The 21376-nt window shown below is 45.7% G+C and overlaps 1 protein-coding gene across 3 annotated transcripts in view; it reads left to right on the plus strand.

Moving 5' to 3' along the window:
• The first annotated feature begins 1619 nt into the window (after window positions 1-1619).
• CTPS1 (CTP synthase 1) overlaps window positions 1620-21376 on the plus strand; it is a 29944-nt gene continuing 10187 nt past the window's right edge. Inside the window, exons 1-9 of one of the 3 annotated variants that reach the window (XM_057553816.1) lie at window positions 1620-1871; window positions 5086-5265; window positions 7186-7356; window positions 9650-9750; window positions 10565-10681; window positions 13775-13858; window positions 14336-14416; window positions 17446-17597; window positions 18702-18834. In XM_057553816.1, the coding sequence (XP_057409799.1) occupies window positions 5100-5265; window positions 7186-7356; window positions 9650-9750; window positions 10565-10681; window positions 13775-13858; window positions 14336-14416; window positions 17446-17597; window positions 18702-18834 (1005 nt within the window). In that variant the 5' untranslated portion in view covers window positions 1620-1871; window positions 5086-5099. Of the gene's footprint in view, window positions 1872-2040; window positions 2575-5085; window positions 5266-7185; window positions 7357-9649; window positions 9751-10564; window positions 10682-13774; window positions 13859-14335; window positions 14417-17445; window positions 17598-18701; window positions 18835-21376 lie in introns of those variants that run through there. The other 2 variants (XM_057553820.1, XM_007164677.3) reach the window with 2 other exon arrangements.

Consider the following 21376-nt stretch of genomic DNA (forward strand, 5'->3'; position numbering starts at 1 on the left):
GAGGGATAGCCAGAGAATTACGTAGAGTCAAGGGAGGGGTTTGGTTTTAAGATGGGAGAAACTGCATCATGTTAGTGGAAGTGATCTAGGAGAGGGGAAAATCGATGACGCAGGAGGGGAGAACACTAGCGGGACATTCTTGAACTGATGAGAGGATATGGCACTTGAAGCAATGAGAAGAGGCTTATGGACAGTTTGTCCACAGCACAGAAGACAAGGCAGAGCTTGTATGCACAGACGAAAGTAGGTTGATGGATAGGGTGGTGGGAGCTCAAGGAAGTTCTCTTGATGGCTTCTATTTTCTCAGTGAAATAGGAAGCAAGACCATCCGCTGAGAGAGAGTAGAGGTTTACAGAAGGAGAGGAAAGGGTAAAGTGGTCACCCAGTAGAGTGGCTAAGTGAGGGGCTAATTTTATATCTTCTACAGCTCCTTCGTTACTTCGACAAGTATGTTCTCAGTGTCTGTCACGTCCCAGGCACTTTGATAAACACCAAATGCTTCTTGAAAGAAGTGTGGCTGTAAAACACCCGAAGCATGTTTTAGGTCTGGAGCTGAGTGCAGCTTGCAGAGCAAGAGAAATGGTGATTCAGATGGAAGAAGCCAGAAGCCTCTCTTTGGGGCCACTGTAGAAACCTCCTAACTGGTTTCTTGGAATCCATTTGGTTGAGTCATTTCCCTGAAATACAAGTCTGATCACGTCACACCTTTTCTTTACATCCTTTAATGAAGGTATACAAGAACTTGTGACAAACTGCTTCTAAGGAAGAAAACAGAACACTGGGATGCAGAGACATACATTTTAAGTGTACACTTGTATAGTGTTTGGAGAAAAAACAGGTGTATGTATTCAGTATTCAAAGCAAAACCAAGCCGCCTCCTCAAAAAACTTTCTATGGCTTTCCACTGCCCTTAGGGGGAAAGAAAATCCTTGGTCTATAATGCTCTGCGCGGTGTGGCCACGCCGTATTGATCTCTCTTCCCCTGGCTCTCTCCAATGCAGCGACACAGGCCTCCAACTTAGCTGGGCGAGGCTCTCCTGGGCCCCAGGGCTTTCACACCGGCTTTTCTTTCTGCTTCTCTCATTCTTACTCCCATCAGATGAGGAAGGAGCCAGCGCCCAGCCGCCGTCTTGGCCTTCCCTGTAATAGAGGCGGAGAGTGACACTGTCGGCATCCCTTGGTTCAGAGGGCGCTGCGTGAGAGAGAGAGATGGGTTGGGGTCGCACCACCTTGCCCACAAGGTCGGACGGTTCAGGGACACGGTGTGACGGATCTCGCCTCTCCTAGAAGGCCTTTGGGGAGGGGGGGCTGGAGCCAGGCGATGGATTTGCCAGGTGTGAGTCAAAACATGGTCTCCTCCCCCTCAAAAGAGGAAGCCTGAACCACTGGCTGTGACAAAGGCTGCAAGGCAGAAACGCCATGACCTGCCCCGTCTCGTACCTCTTGCGTCTGCCGGGCGACAGCAGCGCTGGGAAAATGATCCGGAGTAGCCGGCCGCACTACTAGCAAAGCGCGCCGCCCCCGCGCCGGCGCACTCCGGACCCTGAGCCCGGCGCACCCAGGTCCCGCCCCGGGGCGGGCCCGCGCCCCACCCCGCCCCCCGCCTCTGCGTGCGCACCGCCTAGAGCCCGCCTCCGTGAAAGACTGCCCGGCGCATGCGGTCGGGCTGGTGCACTGGCTGCCGGGGGCTCAGCGTGAGCGTCGCCCTCTTAGCTCTTTAGCCGACGGCAGGATTTAAAGCCGGCCTCAGGTAGGCTGACTCGAGGGATCCCGCGGGAGCTGTTCTCCTGTGCAGAAGTCGGAGGCAGGAGCAGAGCCCGGCGCGGGACAGCCCCACCGCCGGTGACAGACACAGCTCCCACCAATCAGGGGTGAGGTGGCCCGCCGGCCTGCCCAATGGGCTGCGTGCCTAAAGGGAGTGGGGCGGGCGGCCAGGCCGGCGAGGAGCCGGCTCCCGCGCACGGGGCCGCGTGGCCGGGCGCCGCCGGGGAGACCGGCCGCGGGGGGCGTGGGGCGGCGGGGAAAGGCCGCGGGGCCCGGGCTGCGGGGCCCGGCAGCGCCCATATCAGCGCGGCCTGGCTCGCCTGACCAGGGTGCCAGGGTGGCTCGTGGGACGGAGAGGGCCGTAGAGGCTCGGGAGCCCCCGCTGCCCAGCCCGCCCCGAGCAGCCCGGCGGTCGCCGCTCCATTCGGACTGCCGCGTCCCTCGCCCCTCCGGCCTCAAGGCACGGCCTTAGCCTCACTGGAGGGGGATCAAGGTCCGAGCCAGGCCCGCCACGGTGGGGGATGGGCTCGGCGGCCTGGCTGCGGCCCCCTCCGGCGCGCCCGGACTTCTGCAGGCGGAGGGGGCCTGGGAGCTCGCGGAGCCGGACGGCCTCCAGGTGCTGGGGAAAGGTCGGCTTCGGCCCCACAGCTGGCCTCCGTACTTCCCGGCCGCCCGGAACGAAGATGCTGCATTTTAAAGAAGTTCACTACGTGTGCGTGGCGCAGTTAGGTCCACACTAATTATAATTGTGAATCCTCAGCAGTCCTGTGACACAGGCGATGCGGAGATTCTCAACCCGGTTTAACAGATGTAAGGACTTGGGCTTCAGGCGGCTTCTGTGACTTGACAGGTCCCAGTACACAAGTGGTGGAGCTGGAACTGGATCTCAGCATTTAACAACAACATCTTTGTTGTTGTGTCATCTTTGATGAATTCCTTTGATGCATCTTGATTTCTGTTACTTTTGTGCTTGAAAACCTTCCCATGTCTCTCATCACCTTCAGACTAAAGTTCAGATTGAGCATTCAGGTTGCCCCATGATTTGGCCTCTTGCCTAAATTTCCGATTTATTTCCCACCATCTCCCCCCCACCCCCTCACCCCCTCACCCCCTCACCACCAGTCCTTCCTTGGCCCTGCCTCTGTGTTCTGTAGATAGCTGTACCTCCTGTCCACTCTGTTCCCTTTCCCTTCAAGGCTGTTGCAAGTCTCAGGTCAACACAGTGGGAGCCATCTGGATCCTCTCCTCCCTTCACTTCTCTCACCTTTCTCTCATGGGCCATGGTCCTTACCCTGGGCTTGCCACTGAAAGCTTTCTGCTCTCTCTTCTTCTCCATTTATACCTGTCACACATCGTCCCTCTGCTTCCTACCATCACTGGATTACTCATTTATTTGTAAATGTTCTGTCTCAAAATGGATTGCAACTTGAGCTATGGGCCCAAATCTGAGTAATTTTTGTAGTCCCCGAAGTGTCTAGCACAGTAGCACTTACCTACAGGGTAGTCCATACATGGGGGTGACTGGTTCCCATCAGCCTCTCCTGCCTGGTCTCTGAGTACATGGGAATATTTATTGCCAGGCACTGTGGGGGACTGCAGGCATCTCCCCTAAAGAGAGGTGTTATCTTCTTAGAGTAAAATTGGGGCCAATCAAATGCAAATGGATGAGATGAGTCTTCTAGAGAAGTAACCCACTCTATAACCCATGCGGGATGGCTGAGGAATTTCTAGAACATCCAAAATTTAGTCAGTGATTCCAGGGTATAGTCTCAGGGATATGCCTGGTTAGGATGTCTCTAAAATGTAGCCAGGTCTGATGTTCACATGTCAATAAGACACTGTTCAGCTGTGAAGTGACAGAGCAGTGTTTCCCCCAAATATTAGGGACTTGGGGTCAAACAAGTTTAGGGAAACTGCAGACTGTATATCCCTTTTGGGAGATCGCAGTGCACATTAGCTTATTAAAGGCTCCCAGAGGTCTTGCATTAAAGAAACCAGTTGACTGTTTAACCAGCATTTCTCTGATTTATCTGTCCATAGAGCCCTTTTTGGGTATCCCATATGCATTTTGACGAAACCAAGGAGCATGCTTTTGGGAGTGCTGCAACAGAGAATAGAAAGAGCAGGACATGGTTGGGTGTTTTCCTTGCTGTCCGAGGGGGGAAGACATTCTGAGCATTCTCATCTCTTTGCCAAGTATGTTTATTCCTGCCTTGGGGAGGAGCGGAGCGGAGCGGAGCAGGGAGGGGGAATTCTTCAAGCAGAACTCTCCAGTTTCCTTGTTCCCTTCTTAGCTTATTTTTAGTATAATTTGGCTTCACAAGAAGTGTTCCCAGAGGAGGAAAATGTCCCAGACCATGCCAAAGCAAGCATTCTCTTCTACTTGTGATTGTATTTCTCATTTTGATCGGGTTTACTGACCAAATGCTATTTCTGAGCCTCCAAAGCCGGTGCCAGTGATAAATTCTCCCTGGCGAGCCGGTCGCTGTCTGTCTGCTCACCTCTTGCCCCTGCTGCTCTTGCATCCATCCATCCCTTTTATCTCTCACCAAGTCTGTTTTTTCCGTTCCCTGCCACAACTGTCCGGCTCTTAGGATTTAATCTAATCTCCCCTCTCTTTGAGTCCTCTGCCCATTATGTGCTTCAGACTGGTTTATTGTCTGATGTCCTTTTCCTCCAATATATATAGTCTCTCTTCATGGCATACCTGGGAGAGATTGCTGGCAAGGAGCAAGTTATTACATCTCAGAAGAGAGCTACCTTTAATTAAAAGACCTTTAGTTTTAACTGCTACGCCTTTTAAATGTTGAAGTTCTTTTATGCTGTCTTCCATAACCTAGAGGAGCTGTGTTTTCTTGGCGATAAATTTTAGTTTAGCCAAAGACATTATCTCTTCCATGGGGAATCGGAGTGCTCATCCAAGATTGAAATTTTTTTCCCCATGTAGGGAAAATAATGAAGCACCTGCCTGACATCCCAGTGTCTGGCGGCAGTGTCAGCCAGCATTGGGGGCATAATGTTCTATCAACAGAGCTGGCTTTTTTTTTTTTAAATTATGTTGGCTCTCAAGGTTGTTAGCTGTCAAAGTTTTAAACAAAAGCTGCATTATTTAATTAGCAGTTGTTTTTCAAGTCATACTTGATTAAAGCCATTGAGTGGTCCAAGAAACATTTGTTAGGATCCCATATAACAACCTTCCAAAGTCATGTGACAGATAGGGAAACCGAGGCTCCTAGAGGCTTCATAGCTAGTAAGTGGCAGAGCCAGGATTTGAACCCAGATCAGTTTGATTTGTTGAGGTATGTTTTTTCTTTTTCCCAGGTCAACAAGTAAAAATGAAGTACATTCTAGTTACTGGTGGTGTCATATCAGGAATTGGAAAAGGAATCATCGCCAGCAGTGTGGGCACAATACTCAAGTCATGTGGTTTACATGTAACCTCCATTAAAATTGACCCGTATATTAACATTGATGCAGGAACATTCTCTCCTTATGAGCATGGTAAGCAAAATGCATTTCTTTTTTCTTATTTAAAAATAATTATGTAATATGTGAAAGAAAATGTCAGCCCCTGGAAATTGTGTGTATTTTGCATTCCATGACCTCCACTTCCTGCATTCTGAGAAGGGTCCTTAGCATAGCAGAGTGATGCTTTTCTCACTCGGACAGAGAAGAAGCAGAAATCTTAATAGGCAATGGAGTGATTAGAGTTCAGTGGTTTCTGTAATAGGAATGATATTTTAGGTAGCTGAATGAAAGTTTGTCTCTTCTCTTGAAGAAAGATATCTGGTGACACAGTAACTTTCTTCAGATATTTGAGAAGAGGGATTATGTTTATACTTTGTGGCCCCAATCTTTAGGAATAGGATGGGTGGATAGAAGTTGTAAGGCCATGGATTTTGGCCCGGTGTAAGATCTTTATAATAGTAAGTGCTCTCCAAAAGTGGGGTGAAGATTTTGTGAGTTCCCTTTGGTAGAGGTGTTCAAACAGAGACCAAAGGACCACTTTGTAGGGATTCAGGCAACAGATAGATGTTGAATTTGGATGATCTGTATGCTTGAGATTCTGTTTTGCTAAGGATAGTAAAAACAAGCATCTTTCGAAGTGAGTGAAAAGTAGAAACTGTTAAGGTAGGGTAGGAAAACAGCACTACTTCTTTGTTATTGCTGATTACCTACCAACTGTGTGATGTGTAACTGTCTGAATTGCCTAAGAGGGTAATTTCTTAAAATTGGGGGTAGATGTACTATTGAGACATGTTAAAAAATACTTCTCAAGTATTTATTTATTTGTTTGTTTATTTATGGCTGCGTTGGGTCCTCGTTGCTGTGCACGGGCTTCCTCTAGTTGCAGTGAGTGGGGGCTACTCTTCGTTGCAGTGCACGGGCTTCTCATTGTAGTGGCTTCTCTTGTTGCGGAGCACGGGCTCTAGGTGCGCGGGCTTCAGTAGTTGCGGTGCGTGGGCTCAGTAGTTGTGGTTCGTGGGCTGTAGAGCGCAGGCTCAGTAGTTGTGGCGCACGGGCTTAGTTGCTCTGCGGCATGTGGGATCTTCCTGGACCAGGGCTTGAGCCCGCGTCCCCTGCATTGGCAGGCAGATTCTTAACCACTGCGCCACCAGGGAAGTCCCTCAAGTTTTTAAATTGTTTTCATACTCCTACTTTCTAATGTGAGGTAAAAATCTATGAGTGTCCTCAGAGCAAAAATCTTTATGTAATAAATAGTGTCAGGAAGGATGGAAAAAATTGGAGCAATATTTCAGCATTCTTGAGAGCAGAGGATGAGGGAAAAACAAGACCATTTTTACTTTCCTATTTTTGGGCTTGTCTCCCATTGTGATGGTAGGAAGGCCCCATTTGGGGCAGAATTTCTAGAATGACATTTCAAGGAATGAATGTTAAACAAAGGAATAGGAGGAAACTTGAGCAATTTCACACCTTTGTTTTAGACTAAAGTGTGGCCCAGAAGCCGGTTTCTATAATCAACACGACTGTAACATATATACCTTGTTTTAAGTTTTTGGATCAAATCCTACTTTTATCACATTCAAACCTTTCTCTGCTCAGGTAGGAGACTTGAGCCGAAAGTTCTTTTTCTTTAGATGGCGGATGCCATACCATGTAAAGTTCTCTGTGTCTTGCTTGGCTGTGGTTTCCTTCTGTTCATTCCATGCTGTTTCATGATAGAATCTTCTAATTCAGAGTGAGTTTGGTGGTAAACTGGAAGTATGGAGTTAACCTTTTGCAGAATGATTGGTGATTTTTCTTTCTTGTCATATTTACTTTTCTAGAAACAAATTTCCCTGCTTCCTGTCAAGTTAATGCAGACTTTGTTCTGTTCAAGTGTTTATATTTGGGAACTCAAGTTGGGCCATGGTATGTGTATCTTTCATGCCCCCTAACCGTTTTCACTGTTCACTGCAGGTGAGGTTTTTGTGCTGGATGATGGTGGGGAAGTAGACCTTGACCTGGGTAACTATGAACGTTTCCTTGACATCCGCCTCACCAAGGACAATAATCTGACCACTGGAAAGATCTATCAGTACGTTATTAACAAGGAACGCAAAGGAGATTACTTGGGGAAAACCGTCCAAGGTAGTACTGGATTTGCCTTCAAGATTTAAAAGTCTTAGCCAGTTTAATTTCTTTTGTGTATAAAAATGTGCCTTTTACGCAATTTCATCATGAAAGTATCAAGGTATTGTTACTGAACTATGTCTTCAGTTGAAAATTCAGAGTTGCATGGCTGATTACTCAAAAAGGAACTTGAGTAGGCTCCCGCCTCTCTGTGAATGGCATTGAAGCTGACAGTCCAGCTTCATGATTTGAGTTCAGAGAGCTCTTGTTTTTCCACAGTGATGAGTGTGAAGTGATGACGGCAACTAGGTGAGGGCCGTAAGCCAGACGGTGTATGTCGTGCATCTGGGACATCTGTGTATAGACAGGGAGAAGGAAAAGGACTCCCATTGTGTCCATTGGTCTTTGGGCTGGTTATGGGCTAGAGGGAGTCTGAGAAGCGGGTCTCTGGGTCCTCCTGAGCTTTCACCAGCACAGCGTCTGTCTGTCTGTTGGGTGGAGGTTTTGCACAGCGATCATTTGAGCCTAGTGCTGCTTTTTAAAAGTGGGTGTTGGAAGGCCACAGGTCTAGTATGATGGCATAAGTCCAGATTTGGGGGCTTGCTGAAGAGTGGTTCTCCTCTGAGTTATGAGAATAAATCTGCTTTTGACTTTGGACTTTACTGGACTGAAGGCTGAGGGTCACGCTGACGGCTGTCTCTCCCCTGGGGCCACCCTGGCCGGATTCTGGGCTAGGGGGTCATGTGTAGGTCTTAGCTCTGCCACTTAACCAGCTTCGTGAACATGGGCAGATTACTTCCCCTCTTTGAGGTCTAATCTCCTTTTCTGTGAAACGGGGATAATAACAGTACCTACCTATCCGGGTTGCTGGGAGAATTAAAGGAGCTGAGTCAGTGGAGTATTTCTCTTGAGCTCCCAACACACAGAACGGGATCAATTAGGAGTTGCAGTGATCTTGATCAGACAGTTTGCTGTTCTAGGCCTCTAGTGTATTAATTCATTTATTCACTCATCAGCGATTTCTTGAGTGCTCAGTGTGGTCAGACCCTTGCTGGTACTGGGAATGCATGATGAACAAGCCCAGTGAGGCCGTTGTCCTCATGGAGGTTACCTTCTGGGAGAGAAAAAACCAAACTGGTGAAGTGAGTTGTCTGATAGGAGCTGAGAGGGAACTAAATAGAGTGCGGAGAGAGAGAGAGAGTGGTGCGGAAGGCAAGTCTGGACAGGTGGGCAGGGAAAGCCTCCAAGAGAGGGCGTGTGAGCTGGGAGGCCAGCCCTGGGAAGGGCAGAAGGAGGGGGGCTCGGCGCGGACAGAGGTCCCCGGCTGCAAGGGGCCTGGTCAGGGACCAGGAGGGAGACTTACGGCACTGAGACCAAGGGGCATGTGGGAGAGGTAGGCTGCAGCCAGGTTCCACGGGGCCTCCTGAAGGGCCACGGCATGGGGGTTGCATTTTACTCAGAGCCGTGGGAGGCCATTCAGGAGGTTAAGCCTGGGAGTGGTGAAGTCTGAGTTGCATTTTAAAAGACCACTTTGGCTGCTGTGTGTGGAATAGGTAATATCCTGTGCTTGAGGCACTGCCGGTTCTATACATAGCAAGTTAAACAGCAATCTCTGCCCCTTAGGAGCTGGCCTTCTGAGCCCCACGACTGTGGTTTAAAAAACCCTGAGCCATGGCTGGGGTTGATGAGCACCGTCACGCAAGGGCTCTGCTCAGCAGCTCACAAGTGCTCTATCGCTGCCATGACTTCAGGAAGTAGAAGCTCTTACCTCCAGTTAGCGGATAGGGAGATCGAACTTAGGAATAGTTAGGTAATTTGCCCAAAGATCCACGCCTAACGAGTGGTGGAACTGAGACTTGAATCCAGGCATTCTGGCCCCAGATGCTGTGCTCCCGACCATGCTGCTGCACTGCCCTGTCTCTGCAGTAGATTATCTACCCTTGGGTAGACTGGAAATGTAATGGAACAGGGTCCTGGTGCTCTCTTGTCCTTGAAAAAGGGTGTGATGTGCTCTCCCCACCCAGCTGTAAGCAGTAGGAGTGGCCAGGGTAGATTCTGCTTTGAAGCCACTGCTCTGAGGTGGCTCAGGTCACCCCTCGAGGCCCTGCTCTCCTGTAGGGCTTCTAGTCACAACCGGGAAATCTGGAAGGGAGGCCGGGGGTAGTGTGATTTGTTAAGGGCATTTGAGAGGGGTCTCAAAAATATTGTTACGACCCACTGCTACTCTGCAGTTTGTTGTCACAAAGGGTGTGTCTGCCTCAATCGATGCGGATGGGATGTGTGGGTCACATATGTCCTTTCTCTTCCTCAGTCGTCCCGCACATCACAGATGCAATCCAGGAGTGGGTAATGAGACAGGCGTTAATACCCGTGGATGAAGATGGCCTGGAGCCTCAAGTGTGTGTTATTGAGGTTTGTTGAGTCTGTTTGGAACTCTGTGGTACCTGCGCATGTGACCAGGTGTACATTTTCTCCTCCTTAGTCACCCACCAGCAACTGATAAGCCAGTTGCCTGTGAAGCCCTTGACCCTCCGAAGGGCAGTGTGGCAGGTAAGGGCACAGTCACTGTCATGTGGAGTGGCTGCACCATCGAAAGCAGTATTTTGTCCATGCAGTTCTCCTTGTTCAGCATTTATACATTTGCTTGGTATGAATTGTACCGATAAGAGTGGCATGACGCATTTTCGTCTGTCTCTTGAGAAAGTCAGGTGACCCGACCTTCAGCTTTCCTCTGGCAGGAATGTTCATCCCTCTGAATGAGCCTTTTTTGGTTTTAGTTTCTGTACTCCTGCTTTGCTGATCCCAGCTGTTGGATCTCAGTGTTCCTGTGAAAACAGGAGACTCAAAAGTTCCAGCAGTTTGTTTTATAACTGCTTTTTAATATAGAAGTTATTTATGGCTAAGTAGATAAGATTACAGTTTCTTTGCTTTGTGACTCTTCATACAAATAAAATTCCTAGTGCATCTTTCACCTGACCGTTTTCTTGAAATGATGTGGAAAGATCCATGATAACCTTGGGGAATGTTGAACCTATCATAAAGAGTAATCTTTTAGCACAAGGAAACGTCCAGTGTCAGTATGTTAAATGACATTTTACAGGCCCAGGGAGTCTGCATTACACTGTTACTGATCATTGAATTGAGATGACAGAGTATGTTTGTTAGACACCTGAACCACAAAAGGAAGGTTTAGTGCTTAACCTCTAAATTAACTTTGTTCTTCTAGCTTGGTGGGACAGTAGGAGATATAGAAAGCATGCCCTTTATTGAGGCCTTCCGTCAATTCCAGTTCAAGGTCAAAAGAGAGAACTTCTGTAACATTCATGTCAGTCTAGTTCCTCAGGTAAGGCATTCAGAGCTTTACTTTGGGGGATGGAGAGGAGGGAGGAGAGGATGGTTTTCATTCCTTATCTGTTTCAAATATTTGAGGTGCAGGAAGCAGGGAATAAAACACTTCTTTGTGAATTTTAAATTATTATAATCATACTTTTTGAAAAGATCAAATGGAAAACATTTGGAAAATTAATCAGGGAAATTGCAGTTAAAGACAGTGGGTTGCATGTGTCCATTTGTCTTTACTACGTGATGAAACTCCACTACAACTGGAGTAGAGGGAATTTCTTTCTTTTTTTTTTTTTTAAATTTATTTATTTATGGTTGCGTTGGGTATTCGTTGCTGCACGCAGTCTTTCTCTAGTTGCGGCGAGCAGGGGCTACTCTTCGTTGTGGTGCGAGGGCTTATTGTGGCGGCTTCTCTTGTTGAGGAGCACAGGCTCTAGGTGCGTGGGCTTCAGTAGTTGCAGCACGAGGGCTCAGTAGTTGTGGCTCACAGGCTCTAGAGTGCAGGCTCAGTAGTTGTGGCACACGGGCTTAGTTGCTCCGTGGCATGTGGGATCTTCCCGGACTGGGGCTCGAACCCATGTCCTGCATTGGCAGGTGGATTCTTAACCACTGTGCCACTGTGGAAGCCGGAGGGAATTTCTTTTTAAGACAAAAATTCACAAAGATAATTACTCTGAATGGAGTCAGTAGTGACAAAAATTAGGAAGGCAGAAAGCAGATGGCCATGTAGAAATGGACTGAGCAGACCTGGGAGAGCTGGATTCTAAGCCTGCAGCGGAGAAAGCAGGGAAGCAACCCTGCTCGCCCTGCAGAACCCCAAAGACTCAGGAATGGGCAGCACCGGGCACCTCTGGGGCTGGGGGTGGGGCTCGTTATAACTGCCGTTTCAGAAGCACTTAGACCCTGGCATCCCCTTCCCTGTTATGCACAATTGGGCATCAGTCCCTCTCCCGTCTTGGCAGAGACTGTAGGCTTTTTCTGGATGAGCAGGCACTAGGGACAGTGTAATTTCTGCTACTTGATTTGCAGAATCATCACATCCAGGCAGGGACCGTCTACGTAGGAGACTGTAAGATTCTTCTTGGGGTATGCAGCTAACCCAGGAGAAAACACACTGCCCTCAGAGGCTCCTCAGTGAAAACAGACCAGCCAGATTCCCGCAGTGAGGACCCTGGTGGACAAGCTCACACACTCACAGAACTTCCGGTTAGCTTTTAGAGTGAGCCGGCAGCCGGTGATCACCAGACATTTGGAGAAAGCATTTAGCGTGCAAGAGACCAGAACAACAGAAAAAACAGAGGAAATTGAGGCTCTGCAGGGAGTAGGAAAAGGAAACCTTAAAAAAAGAAAACAAAGCAACATATCATTAGTATCCTCAGAATTAAGAGAAGATAAACTGCATCTGTTAAACAAGAGCTGGATACCTTAAGAAGAGAACATTCAGAGAACAGAAAAGAATTCTTGGAAATTAAAAATTGGATAGCAGGAATGAAAAAGAAGTTTAAGGAAATACCCAGGAAGTAGAGAAGAAAGGTCAAGAGAGAGAAAATAGGAGAGAAAAGGCAAGAGAATTAGAGGCTGGTCTAGGAGTTCTGATCCAAATATTGGGATTTTCAAAAAAAATAATAGAAATGGAGAGGGAAGTGTGATGTGAACCAGAGGTCAGCAGACAGACCAAACTAACCCACCCTCTGTTTTTGAAAATAAAACAGCTCTGCCCGTTTGTATTAAAACAGCTATGCCCATTTGTATTAAAACATTTATAAGAACCTACTGTATAGCACAGGGAACTCTACTCAATACTCTGTAATGACCTATATGGGAAAAGAATCTAAAAAAGAGTGGATATATGTATATGTATAACTGTTTCACTTTGCTGTACAGCAGAAACTTTGTAAATCAACTATACTCCAATAAAAATTAATTAAAAAAAAAATCAGAGTTGGGTAGTTGTGACAGAGACTGTGGCCCACAAAACCTAAAATATTTATTGTCTGGCCCTTTATGGAAAAAGTTTTCTGATTCCTGATCTAAATAATTCAAGGAAATTTCCAGATAGGAGTTTCTAGATTGGAAGGGCCCACTGAACGCTCAGCCTGTTAAATGAAAAATGACCCCCACCAAGGCACACTGTTGTGAAATTTTGGAATAATGGGGCAGTAATTCTAAAAAAACTCTAAAGAAAAAAATCAAGAGTCATTATGGCATTAGACTTCAACAGCAATCCTGAAAGCTAAAAGATAGTGAAGCTGTTTCCTTAAAAATTCTCAGGGTAAATGACTTCTAACTTAGAATTCTATACCCAACAAATGTATCTTTAAGTGTGCGAGGAGAATAAAGATAATTTAGAACATAGAAAACTCAGCATATCAACAAAACAAAACCAAAAAACCAACCAAGGAAAACAAATAATTGGACCAGAAAGGAAAAGTTATGGCACGTGGTTTTCATGGTACACAGTATGTAAATACTCAAAAGTATGTAAACACTGAAGAGGGATCATGAAATAGGGGTTGCATACACAGGGCAGGTGCATGTAATGGGGACAGGGGAATGAAAAGAGTGGATTCCTTACCCAACAGGAAGTCAATAGAAAATGCCTCAAACTAAATATCAAGAAGTAGCAGTAAAGCATACTAGGAGGATCATTCAAGAGTGGAAAAGTGAAGGACCTACGGTAGCACAGGGAACTACATTCAATATCTTGTAATAACCTATAATGGAAAAGAATATGAGAAAGAATATATATATATATATATATATATATATATAAATCACTTTGCTGTACGCCTGAAACTAACATAACATTGTAAATCAACTATACTTCAAATAAAAAAAAAGTGAAAGAGTGGCTATCTCTAGGGTTTGGAAAGGGGAAGGGGTAGATAGGGCTGCTACTACTGCTTTTAGGCCAAACCTTACAGAACTACTTGACTCAAATATGTGCATGTGTAACTTTGACAAAGATAAAAACTAAACTAGGTAAATGGTCAAATTATCTATTTCCCTATTATAAAAAGAGGTTCGGGGAAAAGTCACACCTGAAAATTCCTTTTCATAGAGAAATTAACTTTTTTTTCCTTCTGTAAAATAGCCAAGTTCAACAGGGGAACAGAAGACTAAACCCACCCAGAACAGTGTTCGGGAACTCAGAGGGCTTGGGCTTTCCCCAGATCTGGTAAGATTTCCTGGTTACCTGGTTTCAGAGTGATCTTATCTGTCTAATTAAGATCTCGCCTCCATGGCAGCCAAAACCTTTTCTTGGCCCCCATTTAGTTAGCTGATGGTGGAGAAGTAGGGTTAGTGCCTAGTGAACTGGGTTGTGGTTTGCAAAGATTTCCTTACCTGGTGTGTGTGAGGTCATGTCTTCTCCTCCCAGCCAATCATTCATTCTCCTGTCCCTCCTACCCAAGAACATTGGTTGAGGAAAACCCCAGATAGCTCATTAATCTGTCTGTTTGTCCTGCCACTCTCATGTTTCTCCAACTTGGGATTTAGGAATTTCAGTTTTGAAAACAAGTAACATTTTTACAGTTTATGTGCATTGTGCTAGGAGTTAACATTTTCATCCAGCTTGACAATGTGGTGTCTACTTTAATTTCAATCAGGAGAAAAACCCAATTTTGTAACCCCTTCTGTCCATCCAAATGTCTAGGTTGTGTGCAGGTGCTCAAATCCTCTCGACACATCAGTGAAGGAGAAAATATCAATGTTCTGCCATGTTGAACCTGAACAAGTAAGTAGAAATCCCATCTTCACATAAATCATTTTTTGCTGCTAATTATCCTAATGTCTCTTAGCCAGTTTCATGAGGCTTGTTGTTATTTCATAATTTGAGACAGTAGACTGTTCCATAGAAGAACTGACGCCCACCGGCCCTGTGATTCTCCATCACCTTATCTCCTGTGGTTCCCCGAACATCTTTTACCTCTCCTGTCTGTCCCCGCTCCTCGTACTGTTTGCTCTGGCCATGCTGAGTGGGTGTTCCCCTCTCCCTGTAATAGGCCTGACAATCTCCTATTCATTTTCATTCTTTGGAGCCCAGCTAGGACACAGTATTGTCTGAGTAGCTTTACCTTCCAAACCTCCTGAAACCTCAGGGTTAATCTTCTCTGGGTGACCTGTGTGTCTCACAGGTCCTGGTGGTAAGCCTGTCATACTGCCCCTTAGTGTGTATGTGTTCCTGTGTGTGTGTGTGTGTGTGTTCATCCGTGTTTGTCTCTCCTCATAGACTGAGCTTCTTGAAGGCAAGGATCACTTTATTCAACTTTATATTCCTGTTGCCTGCTGTCTAAGATGTTGTAGGCTCTAAACATATAGTCTTTTTTGTTAGTTGTGCTAATGGAGGTTACCTATGGTACAGGAAATTCAACATTTTGGAAGCTGTGATATTTCTAAGGGTGGTGCATGTAATGGAAATTCCAGTGGTGCTAAGTTGGGATTGTGGCTCTGGTCAGGTTTGGCTGAAGGAGAGTAGAAGGGAAGTTGAGGTCAAGGAACGTATGATTAGGTTATGGATAGTTTGTTCTACTGCTAGGTTATTTGAGGATCAGGAGACTAAGCGGGGAGCCCACCTGGCCTAGAGAGGAGTGAATGAGGCAGCAGGGTTAAAATAAGAGAAATCCATGTGAGGGTAGCCTGACACCTGAGATCAGTGTTCCTGGGCACGATGCCTGAGCCAGGAGCCCATCAAAGGGATTCTGCTTCGTACTAAGTACATGGAACATCAGAATACTTTCATTGTTATGAACAGCCTTTTTTCATGCACTTCAGTTATTTTAGATATTTCTGTCCCAGCAAGTGAAGTACTTCAATTCTATAATAGGATAGGTTATCATTAAAATTAGTCACTATTAAAAATGTGACAAGTGTTTCTATATTTAAATTAGAACTTCACATCTTTTGCCTATTTTTAATTGGGTTGCTTATCTCATTGAGTGATAGGAGTTCTTTATATATTCTCAGTGCAAGTCTTTTATCAGATATATGATTTGCACATTTTTTTCTCCCAACTTGTGGTTTGTCTTTTCATTTTCTTTTGTTTTTTTTGTCTTTTCTATTTTTAATTGAAGTATAGTTGATTTATAATGTCATGTTAATTTCAGGTGTATGTCTTTTCATTTTCTTAATGGTGTCTTTGGGAGCATAAAAGCTTTTACATTTTGATGAATTCCCAATTTATTCATTTTTTTCTTTATAGGTTGTGCTTATGGTATCATATCTAAGAACTCTACTTAACCAAGGTCATGAAGATTTTCTTCTGAAGTTTGATAATTTTAGGGCTTAACGCATAGGTCTAGGATTCATTATGAGTTAATTTTTATGGATAGTAACTTTTCAGTAAAATTTGCAATTCATCTTTTTGCATGTATAGATATCTAGCTCTTCCAGCTCCATTTGTTGAAAGAATTGTCTTTCAATAATATCCTACAATTTTCTTTTTAAAGGTGGTTTTTAGACTTATCTTTGTGAATTGTGTTTTAAATTTATTTATAGGTATTCATAATTTTTGTTACTATGTGAATGGTGTATTTTTAAAAATTATATTTCCTGATTACATAAGACCCATGTATAGGAAACCCTGCTGACTTCTGCCCATTGATCTCAAGCTTAGCAACCTTACTAAAATTGTTAGTTCTGATTTAAAAAGTTTTTTTTTAATTTTTAAGTTTTTTGGCTGTGTTGGGTCTTCGTTGCTGTGCGCAAGCTTTCTCTAGTTGCGTCGAGCGGGGGCTGCTCTTTGTTCCAGTCTGCGGGCTTCTCACTGCGGTGGCTTCTCTTGTTGCGGAGCACAGGCTCTAGGCCCGCGGGCTTCAGTAGTTGTGGCTCGCGGGCTCTAGAGCGCAGGCTCAGTTGTTGTGGCGCATGGCCTTAGTTGCTCCGCGGCATGTGAGATCTTCCTGGACCAGGGCTTAAACCCGTGTCCCCTGCATTGGCGGGCGGATTCTTAACCACTGCGCCACCAGGGAAGCCCCGTTAGTTCTGATTGTTTGCCTGTAAATTCCCGTGGTTTTTATGGGTGAGCAGTTATATTATATGCAATTAGTGGCAATTGTTTCTTATTTTCCAATTCATGTACATTTTTTTTCTTATCTAATTGTAATAGCTAATATCTCTAGTACACTATTGAATAGAAGTAGTGATTAGTGACCAGTTTTGCCTTGTTTCAGACTTTAAATATTAAGCATTAATATTAAATATCAAACCAAATGATGTTTGCTGTGGGGTTTTTATATTTTCACATTTTCTCTAACACTCCTAATTTACCAGGAATTGTTATTATGAACTGGTTTTGAATTTTTATTAAATCTGCATCCACTGAGATGATTTTTCCCCTGCCTTTAATCTATTCATGTAGTGAATTCTACTGTTAAATGTAAGTGGTGTGGGGTGTAGCATGGGCTTTTGAATTTTTAGGAGCTCTCCCAAGTGATGCCAATGGCAGCCAATTTTGAGAACCATTGTTCTTAGGACAGTTCCTACTTGGACGTGATTTTTTTTTTTTTAACTAATTTGTTGTTTGGTTTATGAACTTTTTTTTTTTTTTTAAGGATTTTTGCATCCATGTTCATAGGAGATTAGCCACTATGTATTCTATTCTTCTTGAGTCAGTTTGGTAATTTATATTTTTTAGAAAATTGTCATTTCTTTGTTTTCTAATTTAAAACAGTAATTTTCCCAAGGTCCTAAGAGCTGGTAGGAGTCCGTCAGCCCAGTCAGTTTTTGTTTATTTTAATTAACTAACCTTTGCTCATTTTTAAACAGGTGATCTGTGTCCATGATGTCTCGTCCATCTACCGAGTACCCTTGTTGTTAGAAGAGCAGGGGGTTGTAGATTATTTTCTCCGGAGACTTGACCTTCCTATTGAGAGGCAGCCACGGAAAATGCTGATGAAGTGGAAAGAGATGGCTGACAGGTTTGCTTCATAATAAGGAGCTGGGAGTTCGAGCCTTATTTCTCTTTTTTTGTAGGAGCTCAGGGAATTCAGCTCTTTCTTACTTGTGCTATCAACTCACATTAGAAAAGGCCTTCATGGTAAGGGGTGTAAAGAAAGGATCTCAGCCCTCGTGTAGCTGCATCGTGGATGAGGAAGTCCCAGTAGAGCTGGCCCGGGTCCCGGGTCTCAGGGAGTTCAGATCACACAGCTATCACCCTTGTCTCCCACGCAAACAGGCCTCCTTGTGGTGGGCTAGCACTGGTATCCGAGGCCCACATGGATGGCTGGATGTGGCTGGCGCACTCTTGGCTGCTCCCAAATATCTGAGCTGTGTTTGGGAACATGCTGCCCACCCCATACTACAAAAGGATCGACAAGGGTGTCCAGTCGTTCCTTACTGCTACTTTCAAAACTCATCAGTTTGAGAGCTGTCCCCACTCTTCTTGCCTCCTCGCTCTGTGATGCTTGCACAGCACATCACAGATCTTCACACGGCGCCTCGGAGCACTGGGCGTGTGGTAGCGTAGCTGCCGAGTCATCTGGATGGCACTCATGAGCATTTGTGGAGGGAGCACTTGCGCCGTGGTTCAGCGATACTTACTTTCATCTTGACATTTTCCCTTTCAGTCTGTGTCCATTTGCTTGTATATCACGATGCGGCCACAAAAGTGGCACAGTTTTATTTTTGTGTTACTAATTATACTTTATAATGAAAAAGTTTAATGAGTATGGACTCTTGTGTGGATGCCGCATAACTTGACTGTTCCCTTCATCACATTAACTCTTGTGAATTGTCTGTGTTTGTTAATTTTTTAACTTAAAAAAAAAAAAAAAACCAAATTTGGAACAGATTTTGAAGCCATCTCTTTGTAACAGGTTCCAAAATCCTACTTTCTTTACAAAGCCTGCCATGTTGATCTGAAAATTGCTTCCTCTTTACTGTTCAGTACATAGAGCACAGACAGTAGTTGCTCCTATCATATTCTTCCCAGACATGTTTTTCTTCTCTTTAAAAGGTGATTTGACCTCACGGGAGTATGTACATTCTGAGTGATTTGGTGTTTCTTGACCTTTGTGTGATAGATATGATCGCCTGCTGGAGACCTGCTCTATTGCCCTCGTGGGCAAATACACCAAGTTCTCAGACTCGTACGCCTCTGTCATTAAAGCTCTGGAGCATTCTGCACTGGCCATAAACCACAAATTGGAAATCAAGGTGAGGAGGTGTCACACAGGTACAGGGAGGCCGTCTCTACTCTCATAGGTGCTGCGTGCACATCTGCTTTATATTATTGGAGCTTAGAATTTCTTTTTTAGGAATCGAAAGGATTTGTGGTTGGCTCCTGGCTGGGAGAGAACAGCCGAGCATTTTCAGGAAATAAGGGAAGATGTGGTCAGAGTAGAAGCCAAGAGAGTGAATGCTTAGATCTGAATGTCAGGTGACCCTGGGAATGGGGAGTCCTGGTGGCTAAGCATGCTGCACAATTGCTGGCACCTGTGCCAGTGTCCACCCCATGGAGCTGGGAGGTTTCTCAGGAACAAGTGTCCAGTCACCCAGCTGGTGCCGGGAACACGGGCAGCGCCCAGTGAACGGTGGTCACTGTGTTCTGCTCTGGACGTGCCAGGCAGAAGCTGAGCTGCTGGTATGTCAGGCTGGAGGCAGTGGAGTGTCGAGGTTCAGGGCAGGGGTTCCAGAGCCAGGCGGCCAGGCCTCCAAGTCTGTGTGATGCTGGGCAAGCTACTTAGCCCTCTTTGGGCCTCAGTTTTCCCATCTTTAAAAAGGGTTGTCACAGGGCTCTTATTATAAGAATTGAATGAGTTCATATAAAGTGCTTAGAACTGTACCTGGCAGGGAGGAAGTACCATATGTGTCAGCTCTTCCACTTGTCCCTTTATACCTTTTTCCCAGCAAAGTAGCTCCCAGATGGAGCTTTTCAGGAAGAGATGGAAATTAGAAGTGAAGCTGGAGCTCAGTGCTGAGGGGTGTTGACTGGGGGGCGGGTGGGGGCAGAGCTGATGGCACTGGGCAGCTGCCCTCGCTATTGGCACTGGGGTTGGCCTCCTACTTTCCAGGGGCTTCTCGGCGTGAAAATGTAGCTTGCTTTATGCTGGTGAACAGGTGCCGAGAGGATGAGCAGTTATACGTGTTTTAAGAATCGTGGGGTCTCATTACCCTGCCCTGACTTATTTTTTTGCTAGTTCTTTCGATCATTCATTTATTTTATCTCCTTGGAGGTAGCCTGTGCCGGTCATGTGTTAGGTGGTGGAGGCCGAGAGGGGAATCCGAGTCAGTGAGGTCTCTCAGGTGTGAAGGGAGCAGGCAGAAGAGGGGGCGAAACTGCCCTGAAAGACATGTGAGGAGGGGCCCGTGGGCAGGTTGGGAAGATGGGTAAGGCAGCAGGGAAGGGCATTGCCGACGGCAGGGAGCGCATATCCAAGGACTTGGAGGTGTGGAATGGTTGGGAACTCAGTGGATGGAAAAGTGTGAATTGGAGGGTGTCTGGAGACAGGCTGGCGAGGGCCTGGTCATGAATCCCGTCAACTGGGCCACTCCTGGATTTTGCCCTGGGGTTCAGGGAAGTCACCGCAGGGTATTAGGAAGGAGCAGGAAAAAAATGAACAACCTAATAGAAAAGTGGGCAGAAGATTTGAACAGACACTTCATAGAAGATGCACATGATATACACGAAAAGATGCTCAACGCCTTTAGTTGTCAGGGAGATAAATGCAAATTAAGTCTCAGTGAGATACCATCACCCACCCACCTGCGTGGCTGAGCGTGTCAGTGAGGGTGTGGGAGTGTAAACTGGAGCAGCCGCTTGAGAAGACAGTCTGGCGGTTTCATATGAAGGTAAAACACACGCCTACTGTGTGTGACCCAGCAATCCCACTCCCAGATATTTACTCGAGAGAAATGAAAACATGTCCACCGAAAGAATCTTATTTTTATACAAATGGACCAATTAGTCATAACAGCCAAAATCTGGGGACAGCCCAAAAGTCCAGGACGAGTCGGTGGATAAACATGTCGTGTGGTGTATTCCTACAGTAGCAAAGTACCCAGCAGTAAAAAGGAATAAACTCCGTGGTGACACACAACAACACGGGTGAATCTCAGGCATTGCGCGGAGCTGAAGGCGGCAGACACGGAAGGCTACACGCTGCATGGCTCCGTTTGTCTGAAGTTCTAGAGGAGCTACAACCTGCGGTGATGAAAGCAGAGCCAAGATTGTCTGGGGCAGGAAGCAGGGAGGACGGTGTTTGCAGGGGGCAGAGGGAACTGGGGGGAGGTGACAGGAACTTTCTAGATCTTGATCGAAATGGTGGTCATACCTTTGTGTGCGTGTGGGACAAAACTCATGAAGTGCACACTTAAAATGCTTGTGTTTCATTGTGTGTAAATTATACTTCAACACAGTTGAGAAAAATGAGAAGTGACCTGGGGGGAAGATGGACTCGGGGGGAGACATCTTGAACAGAGAGGACACTTCAGGGTCTGCGCTAGCGGACTGAGCGCAGAGCGGATGGACAGCCAGAGTTGGGAACTAAATGATTCGGGAAGGAAACTCATATTTTAAAATATAAGAAAGATCTTAAAGTTTATTTTAAAAAGATTAGTAAGTGTAAATACATTAAGGTTGTTTTTAAACTTTATTTTAAAATTAAGAAAGATGGAGTGTTGGTAATACTGTTTAGAAATCCTGAGTGCTCAGGAGTCACGAGGCTGCTGCTTTTCTCTCCGCTCTGACCGCTCCCAG

This window comes from Balaenoptera acutorostrata, chromosome 1 (genome assembly GCF_949987535.1).
Source record: "Balaenoptera acutorostrata chromosome 1, mBalAcu1.1, whole genome shotgun sequence".
In the NCBI taxonomy this organism is placed as follows: Eukaryota; Metazoa; Chordata; class Mammalia; order Artiodactyla; family Balaenopteridae; genus Balaenoptera; species Balaenoptera acutorostrata.